General features: G+C 49.0%; 1 protein-coding gene across 1 annotated transcript in view; it reads left to right on the top strand.

Moving 5' to 3' along the window:
* Positions 1-27164, top strand: part of LOC117868895 (excitatory amino acid transporter 5-like) — a 73926-nt gene that overhangs the window by 21051 nt on the left and 25711 nt on the right. Inside the window, exons 3-5 of the mRNA XM_034755271.1 lie at positions 10602-10814; positions 19747-19789; positions 21955-22177. Coding sequence (XP_034611162.1) covers positions 10602-10814; positions 19747-19789; positions 21955-22177 — 479 coding nt within the window. The remainder of the gene's footprint in view (positions 1-10601; positions 10815-19746; positions 19790-21954; positions 22178-27164) is intronic.

The following is a 27164-nucleotide window of genomic DNA, read 5'->3' as shown; positions in this document are numbered from 1 at the left end:
GCACTGGGGTCCAGGAGGGACATGGGGGCCAGCAGCAGGCGAGACACCGGCCTGAAGAGGGCGCTCTGGGTCAGAAGAGCTAATTCCCAGGATGACCAGCAGGAGGCGCCACGCTGGTGAGTCATCGCCCCGCCACAACTTCTCTGCCACCTTTCCAATACTCACTGCTCCTATTCTTTTTTTCATAGTGATAAGTCCTAAGAAGATGGGGAAACAAGTAGTAACATCCCCAAATTAATTGTCACTTACTGAATCATCAACATGTCAAAAGGAAATGCAGAAATGTAAAAACAGTTTCAACAGCTCAGTGCTGGTGATACTTTAAAGTTGATACCGGAAAACTAGGAATCCAGAAGATGCAGGTTTCTTTCCTTCTCCTTTTCCTCCAACAGAACAGAGTTTACTCTCTGACACTAAGGAACAACTTGATACCACAGGGCTTCTTAGTCGTGTAGACAAAATCCTACAGAGATACAGTAGCTTGTAACTAAAGCTAGATAAAAATGTGTGCCTTATTTCTAGGTCAAATTTAATAGTGAAAGTAGTTCACTGACCTCAAGTTATGGTGATTTCTCCGTCACATGAAGCCTTAAACTCAAGACTAGATGTCTCTTTCTAGAAGAGATGCTCTAGCTCAACTACAAGTTGTGGGCTGGATGCAGGAGTCACTGGATGAATTTCTGTGGCCTGTATTATGCAAGAGGTCCAACTTGTTTGTCACAATGGTCCCTTCTGGCCTTAAAAATGTCTGACTTTCTTGTTTAATGGTATATGTCTATAAAATTTCTTGCATACGCTTGTGGCTAAGTAGGTAACTGACACATTTGCATTTCCCCCGGTACATTTCTCCAGTTGTCCTGCCACTATAAAATAACGTTTCCACTGTTTTGGATGGCGTAGAAGAGTGGATTCACCATTCAAGCGTGAGCGCTTCCTCATGGCTGGGTGTGGCATAGCGTAGCAGGCTCTCTTCTTGCCAGCGTCCCCCTGCCGATATTTGCTCCGGCCCTGCTACCTTCCTGTAACTCAGCCCTCCAGCCAGGCCATGATTTAGTCCCACAAAAGTCTAACAAATAAAAGTCCAAATAGCCTTACAAAAAGGTCTTCGGCCCTAACTCTGGGCCCCATGGTCCCTGCGTCCTTCTCTCAAGGCCCCCTGTTGTCCTTGTCCCCTTCTCCAGTCACACACAACCTTGCCAGTGGCTTGTAGGGGAATTGGGGCCCTTCCGCTCCACTGGGTTACAGCCCACAGCCCTATAGTGAGCAGGCAAGATCTGTCTATTCTGACCTGCCCTTGCTACTTCCCTGAGCCTCGTCCTACCTATAACCAGCCCTTCTCCCCACAACCTCTCTATGTTCACCCTTCACTCAGAGCCAGGACACACCGGGCTCGCCACTGGAATCCCCCAACAAAATCCTAAATGAAAAGTACCAACATAAACCCAACTTCTGCCTTCCTCAGGCTTAACCTTTCATCCCTGTTGTGACAGTGCTGCCCGTGGGAGCCAGCTGAGGTTACTCAATTAGGATGAACTGCAAACAAAACGGGACAGACAAACCCCAAAAGCTGGTGGTTATCCCAATACTTAGATTTACCAACCAGCACAGAACAGCTTTTAGAGTACCTCACTGGTTACTCAGAAGTTCAAACAACACAGTTTTCTTAAAGTACCCAACCTCAGGCCTCCGTCCAGACACACCTGTTAGATATGATGCTGATTACTGAAAATCTTATCTCATTATATAAAAGAAAAGGTTCTTCCAATCCCAAAGGATCAGCCACATACCCAGGTCCAATTATAACTTAGATCTTACCCAAAATACACGCTTATAGCCAATTCTTATTAACTAAACTAAAATTTATTAAAAAAGAAAAGAGAGAGAGTGTTGGTTAAAAGATCAATATACATACCGACTTGAATTCAATTTTTGCGGTTTAGATACATAGCAGAGGTGAGCTTGTGGTTGCCAAAAGTCCTTTTAGAAATAGTCCATAGGTTATAGTTCAATGTCCATATTCAGGGTGGCTCCAGTCAATGACTGGGGATCTCAATCCTTGTGGCTTAAGGTTTCCCCCTCTTGAAACCCAAAGCAGATCTGAGATGCAGAAGGATCATGTCCCAGGGTTCTTATACATTTTCAGCAGCCTCTTGGCCTGAGAAAACAATAGGCTTAATTCTCCTTCCAATCATCCTGGCAATTAGCACAGGGTAATTTATCCATTAAACAGTTCAGATACAGGTTACCACAACCTTTAAAGAGACATATAGACAATAATACTATTTTACTCAAGTATCATCACAAATGTTAATATTCCTTTTTTGATCTTTGAATTAAAGTTATAGCAATAGACAAGACTTATTTGCTTACATTACAAGACCTGAGCAAACATCTCCCCTTCTACCTCTAACAATGCAGACTTGCATTTCAAAGCTTTATTCATTTACCTATCTTCCTAACCAGTCTTTACAGTTCAGCCATGGGTCAGGTCAGTCTGGGAGTTAATTAACTCTTTCTGGCCCTGTCACCTTTCAACAAAATATTATATTACACCCATAACGTCACACCTGTCTGTTCCTCAGCTGAACACTGCTCAGGGCTTTCTCCCTAGATCCTGCCCTTTTATCAGAACTTTACAGCTGAAGATAAATTAGTCACTGGCTCATTCCACAGGCTGACATGAAAATGTGTGTGTTTCCAAGAGCAAGATAGTTAATTGTTTAACATAGTAAGATATTTGCAATAAGCTGTGTTAATGAAGCATGAGAGACAAGCTGGGTGTGGTAATATCTTTTATTGGATCAACTTCTGTTGGTGAGAGACAAGCTTTCAAACTTACACAGAGTTCTTCTTCGGGTCTAGGAAACACTCAGAGGGCAGGTCTTCACTACCCGCCAGATCTGGTAAATCGATCTAGACACGGATAAATCGATCCCCGAACGCGCTCCCCGTCAACTCCAGAACTCCAGCTCGCGAGAGGTGGAAACGGAGTCGATGGGGGAGCGGCAGCGGTCGACTCGTCACCGTCCTCACGGCCAGGTAAGTCGACCTAAGATACGCCGACTTCAGCTATGTTTGCGTATCTTAGGTCGACCGTCCCCCCCCCAGTGTAGGCCAGGGCAGAGTGTCACTGCTAAATACAAGGTGGAACAGATTGTTTAGCATAAGTAGTTAACATATATTTCAAGGTGAAGTGGCCCATTAACACCCCTCCAATCATAGGGGGAAAGGAAGTGGGAGGGGGGGATTGTTAGCGGGTTACAGATTGTTGTAATAAACCAGAAATCCAGTGTGTCTGCTCAGTCTGTGATTTTTGGTGTCTAGCAGAGTAATGAATTTAAGCTCCCAGGCTCGCCTTTTGAAAGTGTTGTGCAGGTTTCCGTTGGGGATGAGGACTGATAGGCTTTGTGAAAAGCGTTCGCCCACAGGGGATAGGGTGTGTTTGTCTTTTATCATTTTCCTGTGTGAGTTCACATGAGAGCGTAGTGATTGTCTGGTTTCACCCACGTAGCTGTTAGTGGGGCAGTTAGTGCACTAGATGAGGTACACCATAGGTTTCAATAGGCATGAGTAGGACCCATGGATCTTGAAGGGTGTGTTGTGAGGGGTGTTGATCATCATAGCAGTGGAGAGATGTTTGCAGGTTTTACATCTGTTGTTCTGACAGGGTCTGGTACTGCTTTGAATTGGTGTGTGACCAATATCTGTGAGGAGTTTGCTTCTGATGATTACCTTGGAGTGGTTGAGGGGTTGTCTGAAGGCCAGACGTAGGGGGTCAGGAAAGATTTCTTTCAGGACATGGTCCCTGTCAAGTATGGGTTGTAACTGTTTAATGATGTCCCATATGGGTTCCAGTGTGGAGTGGTAGGTGGCAACTTGGAGTGTGCGGACAGAGGGGGTTTATGTCCATATTGAAGCATGTTCTTTCGGGGTATTTGGGTGTCCCATTCCATGGTGTGATCTACTTTGCTACTGGAGTTGTTCTTTCAACCCAAAGCTCTTTGTAACTTTTACTCTGTGCGAGGTGGTATCAGGAAATGAATCAGGGGAGACACGGCCGTCCGACCAACAGACGGCTGGCACAAACAGGACAACACGAGTGCTTTCACTTAAAGCTAAACTTTACTAGTCTCAAGCACTTACACACGTCTGCAACAGGTTAGTAACACACCCCCAACCCTCAATTACCGAAGCTGAGCGTGGCTCTCAAGTGGCACAGCGGCAGCCCGTCTGCTGGGAGGGAACACAAGCTGTATCCAGAGGGCGAGTCCAGTCCTGAAGAGTCCCGCTACCTCCAACTTTTCCCCCTTATTTATACATTAGTAAAACAATGACATGTCACTTAAAGAAAACTTGGTAAGCAAGCAGTTTCAACGGTCAAGCAAGAGGTTCCCTCTGATCATTGATTAGCCAGGTGTGTTTTTTCCCCAGAGTTTGCAGCCTTGAGGCCCTAACAAACATTCCTGAGGGCACATCCTGCTCTTCTAAAATGCATGTATCAGCAACTTCAACACAATTCTTATCAGGAAGGACGAGGGGTCAAGCTGCCCTTTCTGTGGCACCCAAAACCCCCTCCCCTCCTGCCTTGGTTAAGATAAGGCTGCTGCATGGCCACTTTATGGCTGCTGACTTGGCTGTTTTTGGCAATAAACAATAGTGATATCAGGCACTTTACTGGTTTGCCGAAATCTCCCCGTACAGAGTGTCCTGGATTGGTGAAGGCAGTTTTATGTGTGTTAAGGTGTGTATCTCAGACTTTCTCCTTGAAGCAAATTCTGTGGTATCTGAGTGCCTGGCCGTAGAGAACAGATTTCTTGGTGTGTTTGGGGTGGTTACTGGACATGTGAAGGTAAGTGTGGTGATCTGTGGGTTTCTTGTATATTGTTGCCTATAGGTTCCATTGTTGAAGCTCATTGTGGTATCTAGGAAGTTGATGCTAGTGTGGGAGTGTTCTAGAGAGAGTTTAATGGAAGGGTGTTGGTTGTTGAAGTTGTGGTGGAAATCTATAAAGGAGTTTAAGTTGTATGTACAGAGGATATCATTGACTTATCTCAGATATATCATTGGTTTCGTGGTTCATTTGTCTAGAAATTCTTCTTCTATGTGGCCCATGAAGAAGCTGGCATCTTAGTATCCATGGCTGTTCCCATGGTTTGGACAAAGTGTTTGTTGTTGAATGTAAAATTGTTATGGGTGAGGATGAAATGGATGAGTTTGGCGATGTGTTTGGGGTGAATAGCTGTGTGTTGTCCATTGTCTTGTAGATATTTGAGGCAGGCAGCTATGCTGTCATTGTGAGGAGTGTTGGTGTATGGGGAAGTGACATCCCTGGTGGCAAGGATAGTGTTCAGAGGGAGATGGTTAATGTTTCAGAGTTTGTGGAGGAAATTAGTGTGTCCAGAAGGAAGCTGGCCCTTTGTGTGGAGAGTCATTTCAAGATGGTTTCTAAGTAATTCCTTCAGTAAGGGTGCTGTGGCAGATATGATGGGTCTCCCTGGTAAGCTCCCCACAGACCAGGACACACGAACTCAAAGCAGCACCTGTCCCTGCTGGAACAACAGATGCAAAACCTGCAGCCATATCTCCACTGCTATGATGATGAACACCCCCACTCCAACACACCGTTCCAGATCCATGGGCCTGTCACCACGTGTGGTGCACCTCGTCCAGTACACTGAATGCCCCAATAACAGCAGTGTGGGAAACCAGATAACCATTATGATTTCAAATGAACTCACGCAGGAAGATGATAAAAGACCATATCAGCTGTGGGTGAATACTTTTCACAAAGCAATCACTCTACATATGAGTGATCTACTCTACCACACACAGTCCTCATCCTGAAAGGAAACCTGCCCAGCACCTTCAAAAGACGAGCCAGGGAGCTTAAATTCATAACTTGGTTAGACCCTAAAAATCATGGACTGAATAGATACATTGGATTTATGGCTTATTACAACAATCTGTAACCCACTACCAATCCCCACCCTCCCCCAAGTAGCCTTCCCCACCCTTCCTTTACCCCAGGTGACTGGAGAGGGGTTATTGGGCCATTTCACCTTGAATGGTCCCTTGAAATATTTGCTAACAGCTTATGCTAAACAATCTGTTCCATCTCGTATTTAGCTGTGACCCTCTGAGCAGATTTCCCAGACCTGAAGAAGAGCTCTGCGTAAATTCTACAGCTTGTCTTTCTCACCAACAGCTGTTGGTCCAATAAAAGATATTACCTCACCTACCTGTCTCTCTAATATCCTGGGACTAACACAGTCACACCACCACTGCATACATCGATGAAGCATGACAGATAGAAATGTAATCATTGTAAGATTTCACTTTTTACTTGAATTGAAAACCCCTGTATATGTAAGATATACTACTGCCTTGGAGGAGTCTCTCTAATCTTTGGTTCCAGTTAGTACTGTTCATCTAAATGAGTTTCATATATGCCTTTTGTCATATATGCACACAGCCATCCACAGTGACCATACAAGGTGGATATTTATCTAAGGGTCTGATCTTGCAAAAACTTATGCAGATGAATAGTCCCAGTAAGTTTGTACAATTACTGAAATGCCTGAGGGCACGTCTACATTGCAAAATTATGTCAACCTATGTTACCTCAGCATGCAGCCGCTGCAGTAATTAAATCACTTTTGCGTGTCCACACTACGCTCCTTGTATCGGTGGTGCGTGTCCTCACCAGGAGCGCTTGTCCCAATTATACTGTCAGAGTGGGGCATTGTGGGATGGCTTCTGAAAGCCAGTAACAGTCCATATCAGCAACGCACTGTCTACACTGACACTGAGTTGACCTGACTACTTTGACATGGACTCTTCGCCTCTCGTGGAGGTGGAGTTATTAAGTCAGCATAGCAGGGCAGTTACGTTGGCGGGAATGAAATTTTAGTGTAGACACATACATAGTTAGGTCAACGTAATCTGTGTCATAGACCAGGCCTGAGTGTTTGCAGGAGCAGGGCCAAGATTACAGAAATAATTACTGTGCGTGCCAGCTCTGCTAAAGTTCAGGTAAAGAAGACCTTTCTGTTTAAAGGCCGACTTTTTAAAGTTCTTTGCAATATAGCAGGAACAGTAAATGCCATACCCAAAGCAAGTTTCCCTTCTTACCCCCTATTTTCAGTTGCTCCTATCTTTCTGAAATTTTCACTCTTTAGGGTGAAACTTCCCAGACTCTGGGAAAAAAATTCAAAATTGCCACAGTGACTCGTGTAATGTCTTCAACTCCAAACATCCAAGTCACTAATTAATTAATTTTATTTGTCTTCCGGTTTTGGATTTAATAAATTCACATTTTTTAGCTTTTCTCTAAACAAGGGCTAGAAATGTACTTTTCTTTTATAATGAAAACTGAGATTATCAGGTAATGACATGATTCCAGCAGCTGGATCTGTAAGAAAGGCAGCAAATATTATGCGAGTCAGCAATACTGCTTCTGCTTTTGATGATGTTGCTCTCGGTCTCTGCGGTAGCCTTTGATTAACTTAGAGTGTAAATTGTACCAGTCACTAATAAGTGTTTCTTTACTCAGGCAGCTATGTAAATTTATTATAGGAAATGAGATTGGTGGAGCACACATTGAGACTTTGAGTTTTATTTCATTCAGACAAGTATAATTGAAATAATAGAAAAGTAAGATAAAGCAAGACAAGTATTACAAAACAACCCACTACTTCCCCCCCCCCCCGACTCCTCCCGATAGTGTGTGCTTACAATCTTATAGTTTGTATTCATAGATTCATAGATTCTAGGACTGGAAGGGACCGCGAGAGGTCATCGAGTCCAGTCCCCTGCCCACATGGTAGGACCCAATACTGTCTAGACCATCCCTGATAGACATTTATCTAACCTACTCGTAAATATCTCCAGAGATGGAGATTCCACAACCTCCCTAGGCAATTTATTCCAGTGTTTCACCACCCTGACAGTTAGGAACTTTTTCCTAATGTCCAACCTAGACCTCCCTTGCTGCAGTTTAAACCCATTGCTTCTGGTTAGAGGCTAAGCTGAACAAGTTTTCTCCCTCCTCCTTATGACACCCTTTTAGATACCTGAAAACTGCTATCATGTCCCCTCTCAGTCTTCTCTTTTCCAAACTAAACAAACCCAATTCTTTCAGCCTTCCTTCATAGGTCATGTTCTCAAGACCTTTAATCATTCTTGTTGCTCTTCTCTGGACCCTTTCCAATTTCTCCACATCTTTTTTAAAATGCGGTGCCCAGAACTGGACACAATACTCCAGCTGAGTCCTAACCAGAGCAGAGTAGAGCGGAAGAATGACTTCTCGTGTCTTGCTCACTACACACCTGTTAATACATCCCAGAATCATGTTTGCTTTTTTTGCAACAGCATCACACTGTTGACTCATATTTAGTTTGTGGTCCACTATAACCCCTAGATCCCTTTCTGCCGTACTCCTTCCTAGAAAGTCTCTTCCCATTCTGTATGTGTGAAACTGATTTTTTCTTCCTAAGTGGAGCACTTTGCATTTGTCTTTGTTAAACTTCATCCTGTTTAACTCAGACCATTTCTCCAATTTGTCCAGATCATTTTGAATTATGACCCTGTCCTCCAAAGCAGTTGCAATCCCTCCCAGTTTGGTATAATCCGTAAACTTAATAAGCGTACTTTCTATGCCAATATCTAAGTCGTTGATGAAGATATTGAACAGAGCCGGTCCCAAAACAGACCCCTGCAGTACCCCACTCGTTATGCCTTTCCAGCAGGATTGGGAACCATTAATAACAACTCTCTGAGTACGGTTATGCAGCCAGTTATGCACCCACCTTATAGTAGCCCCATCTAAATTGTATTTGCCTAGTTTATTGATAAGAATATCATTCGAGACTGTATCAAATGCCTTACTAAAGTCTAGGTATACCACATCCACAGCTTCACGCTTATCCACAAGGCTCGTTATCCTATCAAAGAAAGCTATCAGATTGGTTTGACATGATTTGTTCTTCACAAATCCATGCTGGCTGTTCCCTATCACCTTACCACCTTCCAAGTGTTTGCAGATGATTTCCTTAATTACTTGCTCCATTATCTTCCCTGGCACAGAAGTTAAACTAACTGGTCTGTAGTTTCCTGGGTTGTTTTTATTTCCCTTTTTATAGATGGGCACCAATTAGGCCTAATTTCTGACACACCAATTTTGGTCCATTGCTTTCTGGCCCCACACGTCTCTTCTTTACCAGGCAGGATTTTAACACAGTCCGTGGATTCTAGCAGTTGGCCTTTGCGTTTGGACTCCCTTTCCCACCTTTTTCCATTAACATTTATTGTTACCCATTATTGTGACATTCTAGGAAGTTCCAATCACAACTGAGTTCCCAATTAGGGTAAATGTGTAGGCCCAACTATTACAAAAACCTGGACAAGTGACATTTATGGAATAACCTGCCTTTGGGGGAAGTTTGGATTATGCCCTGAAGCAGACAGGCTCACTTTCTTATAAATTCTCTGTCCTATCTCATGTAAGTGTGGGTGTTCTTATTATTCATTACAGAGGCGCCGTCTTTCTGTGTTCCTGGGGGGTGCTCCACCCCAAGCCCCACCCCCCACTCAACCCCAATCCCCCACTCCCACCCCACCTCTTCCCGCCCCAACTCCACCACTGCCCTGCCTCTTCCTGCCCCCACCACACCCCCACCCCACCTCTTCCCACCCCCGCTCTGCCCCCGCCCCCGAAACACCCCACCCTCGCTCCTCCCTCTCCTCCCCAGTGCCTCTGCACACTGCTGAACAGCTGATCGCAGCAGATGGGAGGCGCTGGGAGAGACGGGGAGCAGCTGATGGATGGGGCCTGCTGGCAGGCAGGAGGTGCTGCGGGGAGAGGGAGGAGCTGATGGGGGGGGCTGCTAGTGAGTGTTTCTGTGAGTGCTCCAGCCCCAGAGCACCCACAGAGTCGGCGCCTATGATTCATTAAATGTCTAATCCCTTCTTTTTAATCCTACTGAATTCTTGGCATCAGTGATATCTTGTGCCAATTAGTTCTATAGGATTTTTAAAATCCACTTAAAATTTGTTGCCTTTCAATTACACTGACTGTCTCCTTTATGAGTCATAGACCATTATGATCATCTAGTCTGACTTCCTGCATAACACAGGCTGGAGAATCTGAGCAGGTAAATAGGAACTCCTGGATTACTTTATCTAATCCTCTGTCATGTCACTCCTTATTTCTCTTGTCTCTGAGGCCTCGTATAAAGTCTCTCCAGGACTCTAACAGTTTTTGTTGCCCATTTCAAATGGCGTGGCCAGCGTTGGACATGGAATCCCAGGGGAAGCCTCCCCGTGATTGATATAATGGCTGACACGATGCTGGTTTCAGCATAACGGAAGCTAACACCTTGTCCAGCCCTGTGCACTGAGCAGATGGTTGAGTTCAATGAGCTTAAGTGGATTGGAGTTCAGGACCTTGGCAGGTGGCAAGCGCCCTGCAGAGCTCATGGCCAGTGTGGGCTCTGCTGGGGCAAGCACCATGTGGAGCTGGTGACTCGGGCGGTCTCTGGCAGAGACATGTCTTGTGCAGTTCAGTTGTGAGAGTTCGCTGAACGTGTTCTTTTCTCTTTCAGCCTGATGTCTGGCCTGGCCACCATGGACTCCAAGGCCTGTGGGAAGATGGGGTTGATCACACTCACCTATTACCTTTGGACGACATTCATGGCTGTGACTGTTGGGATTGTGCTTGTGATCAACATTCATCCAGGTGCTGCTGCCCAAAAGGAGGAATATACCGTGGGCAAAGTGGTGTTGAGTTCTGCAGATGCCTTACTGGATTTAATCAGGTACTCTCCAGCAGCTTTCTGGACTAGCCCTGATTTTATAAAGACAGGTCCTGTTTTCTTGTTTACAGCCAAGTTCGTCACACCATAAATGAGTTCACATGAGCTTTTAACAAGATTAACGTCTCAAAGAACATTTAAGAAGAAATGGGCCAAATTCAGCCCTGGAGTAAGTGGGTACAACTTCCCCAGAGTGCACTTGTTCACACGACAGCTGACTCTGACTGCAATCCATGCAGCAACTGAGGTGCCTAAACCCCTCTGTGCAGCACCATAACCACCCACAGAACTCCTGCTCAGCGGCTGCTTAACCCTGTAGGCACCTAAACTCCCTCAGCACCTCAGTTTCTGCGGTAAAAGTTCCCTAGCCAGTAGACACCCACATTTTAGTCTGTGGGGCGTGCATGCTGCTGCCTCTCTCTAGGCGTCCGGATGCCTGTCTCCTGCCCTAAGCCCCAGAACAAGTCATGAATGGGGGAGACAGGCATTCGGCTCCCTAAGTTGTGTGTAGAGCCCGATCTGTATGTGGTCTCTGAGCAGGTCTACTGGATCTGGTCCCATTCAAAATCTGGCTGGAGGAAGAGGTGGTGGCAGTGGTACTGACCCACCTTATAACCTTTAGCCCAGTGGTTAGCACACTCTCTTGGGGTGTGGCAACCCCAGGTTCAATCCCCCTCTCTGCCAGGGGAGTGAAAGGATTTGAAGAGGGCCCTCCCACCTCTCAGAAGAGTGTGCTATCCAGTGAGTTGGGGATGTTGTGAGGTGGAGTCCCTGAAGCTGTTCCACTGTGGATCAATCACGAAAGAGTGACTGGAGGAAGGGACTGGACCCCCCAGGATCTTCCACCTTGGGGCCCAAACCACCAGGCCACAGAGTCATTTCCAGTCTCTCTGGCCCCATGGCTATTCCACTGTGGATAAACACTTAGTTATTGGGGGGGAAGGTAGAGGGAAAGCAAGAGATGCACTCTAGTCCAGTGGCTGGGCACCCAGCCGGGATGGGGGAGACCCCTGTTCAGATCCTGGCAGTGGTGGATTGGCCAACAGGCCCCAGCCAAGTGCGGGGCTCTGGAAAAATGGGCACCCCTGTGCCCTGACCTGCTCCTGCCAGGGAGCAGGGAAAGCTCCCGCGCCCTGACCCCATTTCCCCAGCAGTAGCACGGGGAGGAGGGGCCCCCTCTTGCTCTGGCCCACGGCCCTACACATCTGTAATCCACCTCTGGATCCTGGTTCCCCTCTGACAGAGAGGGGGGGGGGGAGCTGAACCTGGACCTCCCACATCCCAGGTGAGCGCTGCAAGCACCACCTGCTCCCCCTGTAGAGATGTGTGGGTCTAAGAGACTGGCTCCAGGCTGGGGCATTGCCCAGACCCTGGGACTCTGGGTCACCTCCCTCCCATTCATCATGTAGGAACTGAGGCACCTAACCCAGGCTTTGTGGAGCCCAGTGTTGTGCCTGTGATTTTCTAGGTGCCCAAAAGTTAGGTGCAGTGACACTCGGTATTGCAAAGCCTACAGCCTTTCGTGGATCCCACCCCAGGTGTCTATGGTCAGTGAAGTGAGGGGCCAGATGCCACCGAGAAGTCACTCCCTCAGCTCCAGCCTTCTGCTTTCTCCCCACGGGAAGGGGGCCCTGCGACAAATGCAGCAGGAGTGAGCCCCAACAAAGTCAGTTCATTCTTCCCTTCCCCCACAACACCCCCCATCAACTCATCATCTCCCACACATGCATGCACTGAGTCAGCTGCCTTCCCTCTCCTGAGAGATACCCCAGTGGCCACACTGGGTCTTGGGCACCCTGGCCACCATCTTCCTTCCACTCTCCCCCTTTACCCAGCCGGCTGCAGGCCTCTAGCAAGGGCTCTGAGTGGCTTGTCTCTGGCAGCCAGGCAGGAGTGAACAATTACAGAGTCCAGCCAGTGACATGAAAGGAGCAGGTTATTAAGCGCTCAATTAATTCTGAAACGTAGAGAAATAGTTTGTATGCCATGTAGTTGTAGCCCAGGATATTAGAGAGACTTGGTGGGTGAGGGAATATCTTTTATTGAATCAACTTCTGGTGGTGAGAGAGAGACAAGCTTTTGAGACACACAGAACTCTTCTTCTGGTCTGGGAAAGGAACTCACTTACAGGAAAATGCAAGGGGGAACAGCTTGTTTAGCACAAGCAGTTAACACATATTGGAAGGGACCATGCAAGGTAGAGTGGCCCATTAACACTTCTGCAGTCAGAGGACAAAAAGAGGGGGTTCCTGGGTTACAGATTGTTGTAATAAACAATAAGGGTATGTCTACACTGGCAGAATTAAAGCGCCTGGAGTAACAGCGCCACTCAGAGAGCACCAAAGGGAAACCGCTGTTGTGTGTTCACACTGTCAGCTGCCCGCACAATAGCGTGTTCACACTTGCAGCGGTATTCAGAGTGGTGCACTCTGGGCAGCTCTCCCACAGAGCATCGCTTCCTCTTCTGCCACTAAAAGGTGTGGAAAGATGGAGGGGGTCACGGGGCATCCTGTCCCAGTGCCCAATGATGCATTGTTTCCCATCCCAGCAGTCCCTGTGCTTCTGTCTGCATTTGGCGCCATCTTTCAACGGTTTGTGTACTGTGCACTCTACCTCTTCAGTTTGCAGGAATGCATCCCGCACTGTTGACCAATATGCTGCTCACTCTCACTAACACATCAGGAGTGGCAGTGGATTTATTCCTTAAACTACAAAGGCAAGAGGAGTTCGACATTGATCTCGCTACACGTGGTAGCTACGACATGAGATGGCTTGTGGCATTCACGGAGGTGCTGATCACAGTGGAACGCCACTTTTGGGCTCGGGAAACAAGCACTGAGTGATGGGCGCACATTGTCATGCACGTCTGGGATGACGAGCACTGGCTGCAGAACTTTTGGATGAGGAAACCCACATTCATGGGACTGTGTGATGAGCTTGCCCCAGCCCTGTTGCGCAAGGGCATGAGAATGAGAGCTGCCCTGTCACTGGAGAAGTGTGTGGCGATTGCACTGTGGAAGCTGGCTACTCCAGACTGCTACCGATCGGTCGCTAACCGATTTGGAGTGGGAAAGTCGACCATTGGACTCGTGTTGATGGAAGAGTGCAGGGCCATTAATCGCATCCTGTTCCGAAAGACTGTGACTCTGGGCAACGTGCGTGACATTGTGGCTGGCTTTGCACAAATGGGCTTCCCTAACTGTGGAGGGGCCATCGATGGCACGCATATTCCAATTCTGGTACCAGACCACCTAGCCACCGAGTACATTAATCGGAAGGGGTATTTCTCAATGGTTCTCCAGGTGATTGTAGATCACCGGGGGCATGTCACAGACATTAACACAGGCTGGCCCGGAAAGGTGCATGACGCACGCATCTTTCGGAACACTGGCCTGTTCAAGAATCTGCAAACAGGGACTTTCTTCCCAGACCAGGAGATCACTGTAGGGGAAGTCGAAATGCCCATTGGGATCCTGGGAGACCCCGTCTACCCCTTAATGCCATAGCTCATGAAGCCATACATGGGGCAACTTGACAGCAGCAAGGAGTGGTTCAACAACAGGCTGAGCAAGTGCAGAATGACTGTTGTGTGCTTTTGGCCGTTTAAAGGCCCGTTGGCACTGCCTCTATGGGAGGCCAGATCTGGCCGATGACAATATTCCAATGCTTATAGCCGCATGTTGTACGCTCCATAATATTTGTGAAGGGAAGGGTGAAAGCTTCACTCAGGGCTGGACCGCTGAGGCTCAGTGCCTGGGACGCTGAGTTTGCACAGTCAGAGACCAGGGCTATTAGAGGGGCACAGCGCGGGGCCATAAGGATCAGGGATGCCTTGAGGCAGCAATTTGAAGCTGACAGCCACTAATATTTGTTGCTATGCTCAGGATTGCAGTGCTTGTAATGCTAGGAGGTGATTGTGATTGGTGCAGACAATGCAATATGAAGGTTTAACATAATTGTCTGTTGCTTTGCGGGGTTCTGTTTGCTTTCAATTAATCGAATAAAGATTGCTTTCAAACCAACATAATTCTTTTATTAAAAAACAACAACTGGAGGAGAGAGTCAAACAAAAAAAACACATCAGCACTGAGAGGGATGGGGGAATGGAAGGTCCCAGGAGGAGGTGGGGTCCTAGAATGGCTTAAGATTTGTGTATGTCCAGGGATCATATCCAGCCTTCTTCTTTGGAGTACAATGCAGCAGGTACTGTACTTCAGAGGGCCAAATTGCAGAGGGATGGGTGTTGAGTGCAATGGATAGTGGGAGTCCGCAGGGCTGGACTGTGAGGGGGGAGGAGTGGAATGCCGCGGGTACAGACTGGAACCAGAAGGTTGATAAGGGTGTGTTGGGGGTGTGTGTGTGTGTGGGGGGGGAGGGGCGCATGGGAAAGAGTTTTGCGACAGCGGCTGCAGGGGAGGGCAGGCACGGAGCTGCTCGGTTTGCAGTGCTAGTAGCACCTGAAGCGTGTCCGTTTGGCGCTCCATAATGTTTAAGAGCCGCTCCGTGGCTTCATTCTGATATGCCGCATTCTCCTTTCGGTCCCTCTTCTCGCTGTCCCACCACTCCTTCAATACCTGTTTCTTGGTGGCTGGGTGCCTCATAACATCACTCAGAAAGTCCTCCTTAGTTCTTCGTGGCCACTTTCTAATTCTGCGCAGTCGTTAAGCTGCCGATAACAAAGAGGGAGGCTGGGCTCCCAAGGTCATCTCTGTGAAGTTTAAACGCAACATTTTACAGAAGCAGTATTGTTTGCAACACAGAGAACACTGATTGAGTGATTTAATACACAGCCAGTACTCTCACACCTGTCACTAAGTGGCTGACCCCAGGCAAGCACACGTGAGCCACAAGACCCCCAAAATGGTGAGTAGCCGCAAGGGCAGGGTAAATCACTGTTCCCGGACCCCGCTGTACACTGGGCACATGGCTCTTGGGGAGAGCCAGCACTGTGGGGGGGCCTGATAATCATTCCTGTCCCCACACTTCCCACAGGATGTGATCATTATGGAAGATATCTCGCTGCTGAGGGTGAGCAGGGAATCAAGGGAGGGTCTTCTCCAAGCTTGCGGCTTCTGCCCTGGCCCTTATGCAGCTCGCCTGTGTGCAGCAATGGTCCTCCTTGCCGGGGTGAAAGTAGTATTAAATTCTTACTGATACAGGGCTCCAGCGGTGATTTCAAAGGGCCTGGGGCTGCAGCAGCGGTGGCCGGGAGCCCCAGGTCCTTTGAAATCGCTGGCCCTGGGGCAGCTGTTCCTTTTGCCCCCCCCTGTCTGTGGCCCACGGGGGCGGGGGAGGGAAGGGGCAATGACATTAAAGTGCCACTGTGGCAGCGCTTGAATGTCGGCTGCATACAGGCCGGTACTGGCTTCTTACTGGTATGCTGTACCGGCCCGTACCAGTCCACTTTCACCCCTGCCCCTCCCCCCCGCCCCGTGACGGCACAGTGGGGCGGGAAAGTTACCCTTAATGGTGCAAGAAACAAAGCAGCTCTCCCAAGGAACCTGCGGCAGCGGATTGCCCAGTATCTCCACGAGAGTTTCCTGGAATGGCTGAGGCAGATTCCTGTGACGTGATGGAGTCAATCAACACCCTGTTCCGCTGCTCAGACTAGACATATGGTGGTACCTGCATCATACAGACACAAGCCTGCTTTTTGCAACCCTCCTGCCCCCAACAACTCGCTTCAGCGATTCCCCAAATCAAAGCCACTTACCAGGGGCCTCCTCTCCTGTTTGCACTTCGCCAACATCCGACAGCTGTGACTGGCTAGCCTCCTCCAGGGTAGAAAAGAGCTCCTGGCTGCATGCATCTCTGACCTCCGAGTCATCCTCTGCCTCTTGGTCCCCCCTCCCCCTCCACATCCTCAGGCAAGATTTCCTCCTCCTGGCTCGGTCCACTCTCGACTGGCACATGAGCCACTGAAGTATCCACAGGGGCCTTTGCAGTGGAAGTGGGGTCGCTGCTGAGTATCGCGTCCAGTTCTTTGTAGAAGTGGCAGGTCATGGGCGCAGCACCGGAGGTGTGTCTCCCACGCCTTGTGGCAGGTGTTTTGCAGCTGCTTCACTTTGACCCTGCACTGCAGTGTGTCCCGGTCATGGCCCCTTTCTGTCATGCATCGTCAAATCTGTCCGGAGGTATCATAATTCCTATGGCTGGAGCACAGTGGGGTCTGGACAGCCTCCTCTCCCCAAATGCCGATGAGGTCCAGCAGCTCGGCATTGCTCCAAGCGGGGGATCGCCTGGTGCATGGAACAGGCATGGCCACTTGGAAAGATAGGCTGAGACCACTGCATGCATCACCTAGCAAACAGGAAGGGGACTTTCAAATTTGCTAAGGAATGTACGGGGTGGGGCTGCCGGTTGGTCACTTGAGGGCAGGGCAGTAGAGTTCAAACCGATGGCCAGAGAGGCGAGAACAGGCATTGTGGGACACGTCCCGGAGGCCAATGGCAGCGCTGTAATCACCACGGTGTCTACACTGGCACTCCAGCGCAGTAGCCCCGGCGCAGAAAGCTCTACATCTCTCGTCGGGGTGGGTTTTTTAGAGCGCTGCATCTGCGCAGTTTCCACTAGGTCTACACTACCCGCCTGAATCGGCGGGTAGAAATCGACCTCTCGGGGATCGATTTATCGCGTCCCGTTGGGACGCGACAATCAATCCCCGAATCGATGCTCTTACTCCACCAGCAGAGGTGGGAGTAAGCGCCGTCGATGGGAAGCCGCAGAGGTCGATTTTGCCACCGTCCCTACAGCGGGGTAAATCGGCTGCGATACGTCGAATTCAGCTACGCTATTCGCGTAGCTGAATTTGCGTATCTTAAATCGACTCCCCCCTGTATTGTAGACATAAGTGGCTGGGCAGTGTGTAACCTCGGGAGTTACAGCGCTCAAAGCTTCTTTACTGCACACAAACTTGCCAGACAGGGCCTAAATCCAGTGTCTCTTGTCAGTCCGTGATTTTTAGTGTCTAGCAGAGTAATGAATTTAAGCTCCCAGGCTCGCCTTTTGAAAGTGTTGTGCAGGTTTCCTTTGAAGATGAGGATTGATAGGTCAGACACAGAGTGATCACTTTGTGAAAAGTGTTCACCCCCAGGGGAGGGGGGTGTTTTTGTCTTTTATCATTTTCCTGTGTGAGTTCATTCGAGAGTGTAGTGATTGTCTGGTTTCACCCACACAGTTGTTTTCGGGGCATTTTTAGTGCACTGGATGAGGTACACTCCATGTTGTGATAGGCATGTGTAGGATCCATAGATCTTGAAAGCTGTGTTGTGGGGGGTGTTGATCATTGTAGCAGTGGAGAGATGTCTGCAGGTTTTGCATCTGTTGTTCTGGCAGGGTCTGGTGCTGCTTTGAGTTGGTGGGGACCTTGCAGGGTGTTTGCAGGTCAGAAGTGGGGGTTCAGGAAAATTTTCTCTCAGGATGGGGTCCCCATCAAATATGGGTTGTAGTTGTTTGATGATACCCTATATGGGTTCCAGACTGGGGTGGTAGGTGACAACTAGGGGTCAGAAGGGGACAACTAGGGGTCAGACAGTGGGGTCAGAAGGGGTTTTATTTCTGTATTGAAGCAGGTTCGCTCAAGGCATTTGGGTGGCACATTCCATGATGCAATCTACTTCTCTGGTGGAATGCCCTTGTTTGGTGAAGGTGGTTTCAAGCGTGTTAAGGTATGTATCCCAGACGTTCTCCTCAGAGCATATTCTGTGGTATGAGAGTGCCTGGCTGCAAAGAACAGATTTCTTGGTGGGTTTGGGGTGGTTACTGGACATGTGAAGGTAGGTGTGGTGATCGTGGGTTTCTTGTATATAGTTGTCTGTAGGATTCCATTGTTGAAGCTGATTGTGGTGTCCAGGAAGTTGATGCTAGTGTGGGAGTATCCCAGAGAGAGTTTAATGGATGGGTGGTAGTTGTTGAAGTTGTGGTGAAAATCTCTGAGGGGGTTTAAGTCGTCTGTCCAGAGGATGAAAATATTGATGTATCTCAGGTATACCATTTTTTTGTGGTGTATTTGTCCAGAAATTCTTCTTCAAGGTGGGCCATGAAGAGGTTGGCATATTGGGGAGCCATCTTAGTACCCAGAGCTGCTCCCATGGTTTGGACAAAGTGTTGGTTGTTGAATGTAAAATTGGGTGAGGATGAATTGGATGAGTTTGGTGATGTGTTTGGGGTGGATCTCTGAGGGACGTCCATTGTCATGTAGATATTTGAGGCAGGCAGCAATGCTGTCATTGTGAGGGATGTTGGTGTACAGGGAAGTGACATCGGTGGTGGCAAGGATGGTGTTCTGAGGCAGGCTGTTAATGTTGTGGAGTTTCTGGAGGAAATCAGTTGTGTCCTGGAGGAAGCTGGCCCTTTGTGTGGGGAGTGGCTTGAGGTGTGAAGGTCCCTAGGGTGCGTTCATGGGGATGAGTTTGTAGAGGTTCTCTTGGAGTTGTTTGGGGAAGAATTTGATGATGTCCTTAAATTCCTGGGTGAATTGTGGTGTAGGCTCTCTTTTGAGTTCTTTCTAGTAGTTGGTGTCAGAGAGTTGTCAGTTGGCCTCGTTAACATAATCACCACAGTTGAGGACTACAGTGGCGGCCCTTTTGCGGGTTCAATCACTATCTGGTGGTTAGATTTCAGGGACTGTATGGCTGTCCTCTTGGCGGTGAAGAGATTATGGTGGATGGCAAACGGGTTCTCAGAAATACAACATTAGCCTCTGGGTTTACATAATTGGCTCAGCAGCCGTGTTATCACTTGATTTTTAAATCCCATTTCCACTCCTGATTTAAACTTGGAAAGGGGGCAGTAGAATCAGTCAAACTGAATGAGCATGAGCCATCATGTACTTTACTCGCCTTAATTCTCTGCATGTTAATCCTGCAAAGAGGCTCTCCACTTTCTTTTCAAGCTCATGAGGCTGATTCATTCCTGTCTCATTCATTTCTTACAGAAATATGTTTCCTTCTAACCTGATTGAGGCTTCATTCCAGCAGGTGAGTTCCCTTGATCCTGAGCTCCTAAGTCACCTCTCAGCTCCTGAGAACGAGAACAGCCCCATGGGGACGGGTCACATGGGCAGCCTGGTGGGCTTGGATGGCTCTCTCAATATCAGTGATTAGCACCTTTCGCTGTAGGAGCCTGCCCCGGAAGAAGCACCCCCCCCCCTCCATACTCACCCACAGTGACTGTGGCTCGTCACAAGGGTGGATCCCGTTTCGTGGCGCATGGTTGGAAGCTTCAACTCACGTGTGCTGGGGCTGCACATGTGCCCTGGCCAGGCTTAGAGCCCTCCTGGCTGGGAGGCCGCACGGTTGAGGGGAGGGGGTCCCTCGCTGGTGATATGTTGTGTCCTCCCCAGACTCAGCCTCCGTACACCTGGGGAGTTAAAAATGAAAAGGCTCTTCTGCCCCCCACTAGAACGAGCCTAGGGCCAGATTTCCCAAAGACCCCGGGGCTCAGCTCCTTTGGAAATCGGGCCATTAATGCTGCTCTGGCCAGAGCTCCTATTGGTACCAGACGGCAGAGCCTGCAGGGAAAGGGCGAACAGCAGAGCTTCCGCCTCCTGTCCAGACTCGCCAGCCCCACCCTGAGGGGCATGTTGGGGTGGGGAATCACCAGGAGGTAGAGGGGCAGGAGGCTGGGAGGAGGAGCTGGCCTGTGGGGTGGAGCGTGGAGAGCCAGGATGTGGGGAAGAGAGCCTGGGGAGAAGGGTGAGAAGGCCTGAGAGGGAGAATGGATGGGGACTGGAGGGGGGAGGGAGAATGAGCCGCTCTGTGGGTGCAGGGGGAGGCCTAGGGGAAGGAGGCTGCATGTGTGGTGGGGAGGGCGAGGGGAGAGAATCTGGGAGGGGAGGGAAGGCAGAATGGAACGTGTGGATTTTGCAGGGTGGAGGCTGTGTAACAAGGACCATGTGGATTGGGTTGAGGGAGCCAGCATCAGGTACCAGCCTATTCCAGGCGAATGTGCCCCTGTGGTTTGTGTTTGCTGGATCTTCCCAGGGAGGCAGTAATCGGGGGGTGGAGGGAAGAGCCTGGTTTTGGGGGTATGAGGCAGAAGAACGCATGTGAGAGACGGTGAAGGTGGGGAGAGCCCAGGGCCATTGGAATGTGGAACACGAGAGGGGGAAAAACCTGAAGAGGAAGAGAGAAGGAAAAGAGAACAACTGTTCCACAACCAAGAAAAGTGGGATAGAGCAAGAAATAGACTGAAAAAGTCAGGGGAAAAGATCACAAGGTCAATGAGAGAGGAAAGGAAAAAAGCGAGTGAAGCAAAAAGGCAAGAGAGAAATGCGAGGGAGACACAGGAAAGGCAGGACTGGTGATTGCAAAGCAAGGCCAACCCCTCCTAGCTGGGGGCAGTTGTCAGCACAGCCTGAGCTGCTCATCTGAGCGCCCCCTCCCCGTGCAGAGCTGGCTTGAGCTTTAGGGGATGCCCCCCACACATAGGGCTGGCCTGGGCCCCTCTGGGTGAGGCTGGCACTGCCGCTCACTCCCCCCAAACGTTCCTCCATGCCCCACTAGGGGGCATGCTCCATTTTTTTTTTTTTTTNCTTGAGCTTTAGGGGATGCCCCCCACACATAGGGCTGGCCTGGGCCCCTCTGGGTGAGGCTGGCACTGCCGCTCACTCCCCCCAAACGTTCCTCCATGCCCCACTAGGGGGCATGCTCCATTTTTTTTTTTTTTTTTTTTTCAAAACTGGGCATTTGTCCCCATTTGCTTTCGCTGACGATCAGTTGGCGAGAGCAAATGGGACAAATGCCCAGTTTTGCCAAAAAATAAAATAAAATTGGGACACCAGGGACAGGGCTTAAAATGGACTGTCCCAGCCAAAACAGAACGTATGTTACCCTGTCTATCATGCAGGTAAGTGAGCCGTGCGTGTACCTTCACGTGCATCCTGTACACTGCATCCAGGGATGCTTGGGCTGTGATCTGAAGGGAACAAACACACTTCCCAGTCTGGTTTCTTGTTTAGGTCACAGCTGGTCTCTTATTTTCAGTGGTAGTACCAGCTGATCTTGATATCACTCTCCCTCTTGCAGAACAAGCTTCCCCCTTGCAGATTTTGGGCTTGAACTGGCCCCAGTCAATGGGCGTGAGCACAAGCCAGTCCTTTGCTAGTAGGCCATTAGCTTTTAATTTCATTTAATTGTTGCAGTATCGAACAGTTCTCATCCCAGTGGTGAAATCTTCAGGCTTTCCAAAGATCCCAGGGAAATCTCTCAGCTTCATTTACTTTGCACCTGACGATGAAAATCCTGAAATCCAAAGGCCTGTGCTTCTTGAGATCACCCCGTCTCCGGAAATGACCTACCGGACCCTGCCTGGGACCAGCAATGAAATGAATGTCTTGGGGATTGTTATCTTCTCTGCTACAATAGGTACTTGCCAAATACAGAGTCAGATTTCACGCTACCCACTGATCCAGCATTACTGGGAGGCATTTAATTCTGAAAGTATCATAGCAGCTCCCTAGTTAAGGTTGCATTGATTTAAATCTCTGTGTTCATACGTAACAAAGCAGGGTTTCCTCTCCGTGTATTCCCAGTACAAGATGCATTTTGTGAGAAATTTTTTATTTATTATTTATTAATTCTATTAATATGGGTAATAATGATTGAAAATAGGCTTTTTATTTAGGCCTTGGCTACACTTACCCGGTAGTTCGACGGCTGGAAATCGAACTTCTGGGTTCGACTTATCGCGTCTAGTCTGGACGTGATAAGTCGAACCCGGAAGTGCTCGCCGTCGACTGCGGTACTCCAGCTCGCCGAGAGGAGTACCGCGGAGTCGACGGGGGAGCCTGCCTGCCGCGTGTGGACCAAGGTAAGTTCGAACTAATTCGAACTAAGGTACTTCGAACTTCAGCTACGTTATTCACGTAGCTGAAGTTGCGTACCTTAGTTCGAATTAGGGGGGTAGTGTAGACCAAGCCTAAGTGTTTTAAATAATTTTGTGACTTTTTGGGCTCTTCTAGGTAACACAGCTTGTCACTCACTAATCATTAAAAAGGGGTGACAGGCTACATTTGGAAAAGTTAGGTCGTAAGTGTAAACAGTTATCAGAAATCATTACAGGCTACTTATAACGCTCTAGAATTTACACAGCACTTTGTAAACTGTTCAATGCAGGGAGTGTTTCTGTTCTGTCTTTGTAACCTAGCAGAGCCAAGCCATCATAGGCCAGCAAATGAGGGAAGGGAAATTGAGGCTAAATGATGGGTGAACAAGAAAGGAAAGATTCTGGATTGTAAGTGGGGGAGGTAAGGAAGGAAAGATGAGTTGCTGGCAGCAGGAAACTGGAGATTGTTCCAAGCACCAGGGACGCCATGGTCAAAGATGAAGCTGAAAGTGAAAAGCAAATGAGTGGAGGAGTAAGGAGAGAACAGAACAGGAGGACTTGAGATCAGAGATGTAAGTGGGGGGCAAGACTAGGTAAGGCTCTGAAGGGGAGGGAACTTCATGTGGTAAGGCAGTGGCTCGCAACCTTTCCAGACCACTGTACCCCTTGCAGGAGGCTGATTTCTCTTGTGTACCCCAAATGTCACCTCACTTAAAAACTACTTGCTTACAAAATCTCACATAAAAATACAAAAGTGTCACAGCCACACTGTTACTGGAAAAGTGCTGACTTCCTCATTTTTACCATATAATTCTAAAGATAAATCAATTGGAATATAAATATTGGGTACTTGCATTTCAGTGTGTAGTATATAAAGCAATATAAACAAGTCACTGTATGAAATTTTAGTTTCTACTGACATCACTAGGGCTTTTTATGTTGCCTGTTGTAAAACTAGGCAAATATCTAGATGAGTTGATTACCCCCTGGAAGAGCTCTGCATACCCGTAGGGGTGCATGTACCCCTGGTTGAGAACTACTGTGGTAAGGGACAGAAAGCCAATTAAGAGACTTAAAGGGATAGAGGTGATGTGGTCAGCGCAGTGGGAGATAAAGGTGAGTGAAGCACAGGGATGTTTTGAATAGACTGAAGGAGGAGAGGTGAGAAGAGAAGGTAGCAGTGATCTGGGTGAGATCATGGACCAGGGGAAGCAGGGGGGATAGAGGAAATGGTGTATCTGGTTATAATAAAGGGGAAGAACTGACAGGATGTGGCCTAAAGACTGCATATGGGGGTGAAGGCAGGAGAAGTAGACAAAAGAGATGAAGATTACACCAAGGCCATGAAGCTGGGAGGGGGAAGGAGGGTGGAATTGTCAGTAGTGGTAGAGAAGGGAGGTAGCAGAGAGGGACCAGCAGGAAGGAAGGTCAATTCAGTGTTGGAATGGAATGATTATGATGTAGTGACTGGACCTCTGAAAGAAGATGGCAGACTAGATACAGAGGTAGGCGCTCCACACAGACATTCCTTCAAGATTTGAGGAGATGTCCATCGTGGACTCGGTTCTCCCCAAGGTCAGCAGCATTTGCTCACTGTGTGTTTTTTTTTTTTTTATTGTAATTCCTTATCTTCAGACATTGAGCAAAGCAGAAGGCAAGCAGGTGGGATTTGCCACGTAAGCTGAACATGCATTGGCTTCAGGTAGTTTCCCCCTTTGGTTCTTCAGGTAGCACCTTCAATTGACATTGCCTTGCCTTTGGCTATCCAGAGCTTCATCCTGGGGGCTGCTGTTTCTAAAAATACCAACATTAAACTTGAAGATTACAAATGACACTCGTTTGGGCCAGTATCTCAGCCCATCCCACGCAGTTCTGAAGTCGTCACAGTAAAACCTAGGCCCCTAGAACAGGACAGCAGTTGATATTTTCTAGCTGGCCATATGAGGGAATTTTCTATATGGTGTCACAGACTCAGATCGTGCCCACTCTTGGCCCTGTGCGGTCCATGGGGGGTGCCCCTTTCAGTGAGACAGCCCTTCTCAGGGGTCCACTCTCTCTCGGGGTCAGGCCTCTCCACCTCCTGGAACTGCACCTCTCTGAGCCTTAGCATGTCTGTCTCTGCTGTGGGCCCCGTCAGGGAGTCCACTCGCTCTGGACCCCCCAGGGCCTCCACCCCCGAAGGGGTTGATGCCACCCTGTTCTCTAGCCCGGAGTGACTCTCAGACAGTGTAAAACAGGACAGTTTATTGAGCGACTGAACACAGCACAGGAAACCCTCTGATCCTCAGGCCTGGCCTCCCTCAGCCCAGCACATTCCAGTCTCTCTGCCTTCAGGTGGGCTCTGCCTGCTCCCCCTCTCCAGCCCAGAGCCACCCTGCTCCCAGCTGGGCATCTGAGATCCCTGGCCCCAGGCCCCGCCTCTGTCCATTGCCTTCTCTCCAGGTAAACAAGGTCCTCTGGGCCTCCTCTCCACCCCCCCTCTGGCTGGAACTGGCTGGTTAGGTCATGGGGTCCTCTCTTCGCAGCCCATTGTCCTCCCACTGGCCAGAACTGTCTGCGACTCCTGAGCTGGGTCTCCGGTGAGGGTCATCAGGTCACCAGTCGCTGGGGTGTCCCTTCTCCAGGCCATTTGCTGGGGCCCCAAGTTCCCTATCCGGTCCTCTGCAACAACAAACTCCCTCTCCCCTCACCTTGTTAAACCAGTAACACCCAGGGGCACTGAGTCCCATGCCCTCTACATGCAAACCATGAAAAGATAAGAAAATCCCCCACTTCATCACATATGGTTCCAACATACACGGCACAGACGTTCTCCCAGGAAGGGATCTAACTGCTCTCTCTCTAGGGCTAGAGAGTCACTAGCCCAGGAGTTCTCAAACTGGGGGTCATGACCCCTCGGAGTCACAAGGTGGGTACATGGGGGTCATGAGCCATCAGCTCTGTGAGGCTGACAGCTCCAAGCCCTCGTTAAATTAAATTAACCCCCCTCATTTTTAATTTATGAGGGGGGTCACACTCAGAGGCTTGCTGTGGGGAAAGGGTCACCAGTCCCAAAAGTTTGAAATCCACTGGACTAGCCTTTACTTGGCACATGAGGGCAGCTAACCCAGTGTGCACCCCTCCCCCATGATCAAGTGGCAGAGAGGAGATGAAGATGGAGGAACCTTGGCTCCATACCCCCAACTGCCCGCTAGAGCAGCTGGCTGGGTGCATTCCCTCCCGCCAGCACAGCAGGGGAATAGCTAACTCCCCTGCCCTCCCCTCTCCAAGCAAGGGGACAGCAGAAAGCGCCCCTTGCAGGTGGAACTGTTACGTCCCAACCCTTACTCTGGGCTGAGTTGAAGGATCTCAGTCAAGCCCATACCAACTAATTCCTTACTCCTCTGTGGCTTATCTATGAGCTCTCTGGAGTGTCACTTCAATGGCTCAGTGTAACTTACGAATTAAAGCAATTATAATAAATATTTAGATCCTCCTGGGCCATCTTTCAAAGGGCATGTTGAATAGATGCTCAACACCCAGCAGTCCTACCCATTGCCCTCCCTGACTCCCAGCGTGGTGCCCATGGAGGGGAAGGGGGATGAGTTGATGAGTCTTTACTATGTCCCGATAGAGAAAACAAAGGACTACACCTCTACCAGTGGAGGGCTACCCTTCCTGGTGTACTAAGGTGCTTCTGCAACCTTTCTACCTGGGATGGGGGGTAGACAGTCCCGATGGCCCAGTTGCTACATGTGTTGCCATGGATTTGGTGGCCAAAGGTCTAGTTAGCACCCCGATGTCATATAAGCCAGCAAGTGTGACTGCAGTACTAGGCCCACAGACCGGTCACGCCGTGCTGAACAGGCCATAGATGCCAAGAAGGACGGTATTGATGGGTGGGGTACCCAGAAAGCCAGAGGAAAGGTGCTCAGTGGATTTAGCTGGTACCACAGGCACTCTGTTCATATTGGTATCAGGGCACCAAAGCGATCTTAGATCAATGGCTGCCCCTCAGCTGCAGAGCTTGAGATGAATCTAACACATTTTGACTCTTCTGTCTTGATTCTGAAGGCCCTGGAAATCTCTCTCTCATCTCTGGAGTGATGCTCATTCCTACCCCTTCTTGAGACAATTGGCACATGCATCATACTTGATACCTGGGGTCTTTTGGGTGTCTCAGCCTTGGTGCTCAGGGTGGACTCTCACCGGGGTGCTAGCTGAGAGGGACTGGATGGAGGCCTGAGCCTTAGCTATATCGTTGTTCATCGTGCGTGAGGAGTCTTCACAGAGCATTCCAGAAAACTTTAGGCAGGCACCCCGATCCTGCTGTGTCGCTTGGAAAAGAGCCCAGGGAGCAACAGGCAGGGATATGCCCTTTGCCAAAACAAGAAAAGCACTTAAGCATGCCCATCATTGAGTGGCATAGACGCATCAAAGGAGGGGCATGGCTTAAACCTGGGGATTTAGCTTCTGCTGTAACAGCTCAACTTCAAGGGGGCTCCAAGCCATCTAGCTACCTAGAAATTTTTTTTAAAACATTGGTAG

The sequence above is a fragment of the Trachemys scripta genome, chromosome 22, assembly GCF_013100865.1.
Source record: "Trachemys scripta elegans isolate TJP31775 chromosome 22, CAS_Tse_1.0, whole genome shotgun sequence".
In the NCBI taxonomy this organism is placed as follows: Eukaryota; Metazoa; Chordata; order Testudines; family Emydidae; genus Trachemys; species Trachemys scripta.
This window is presented reverse-complemented; position numbering and strand designations above follow the sequence as displayed.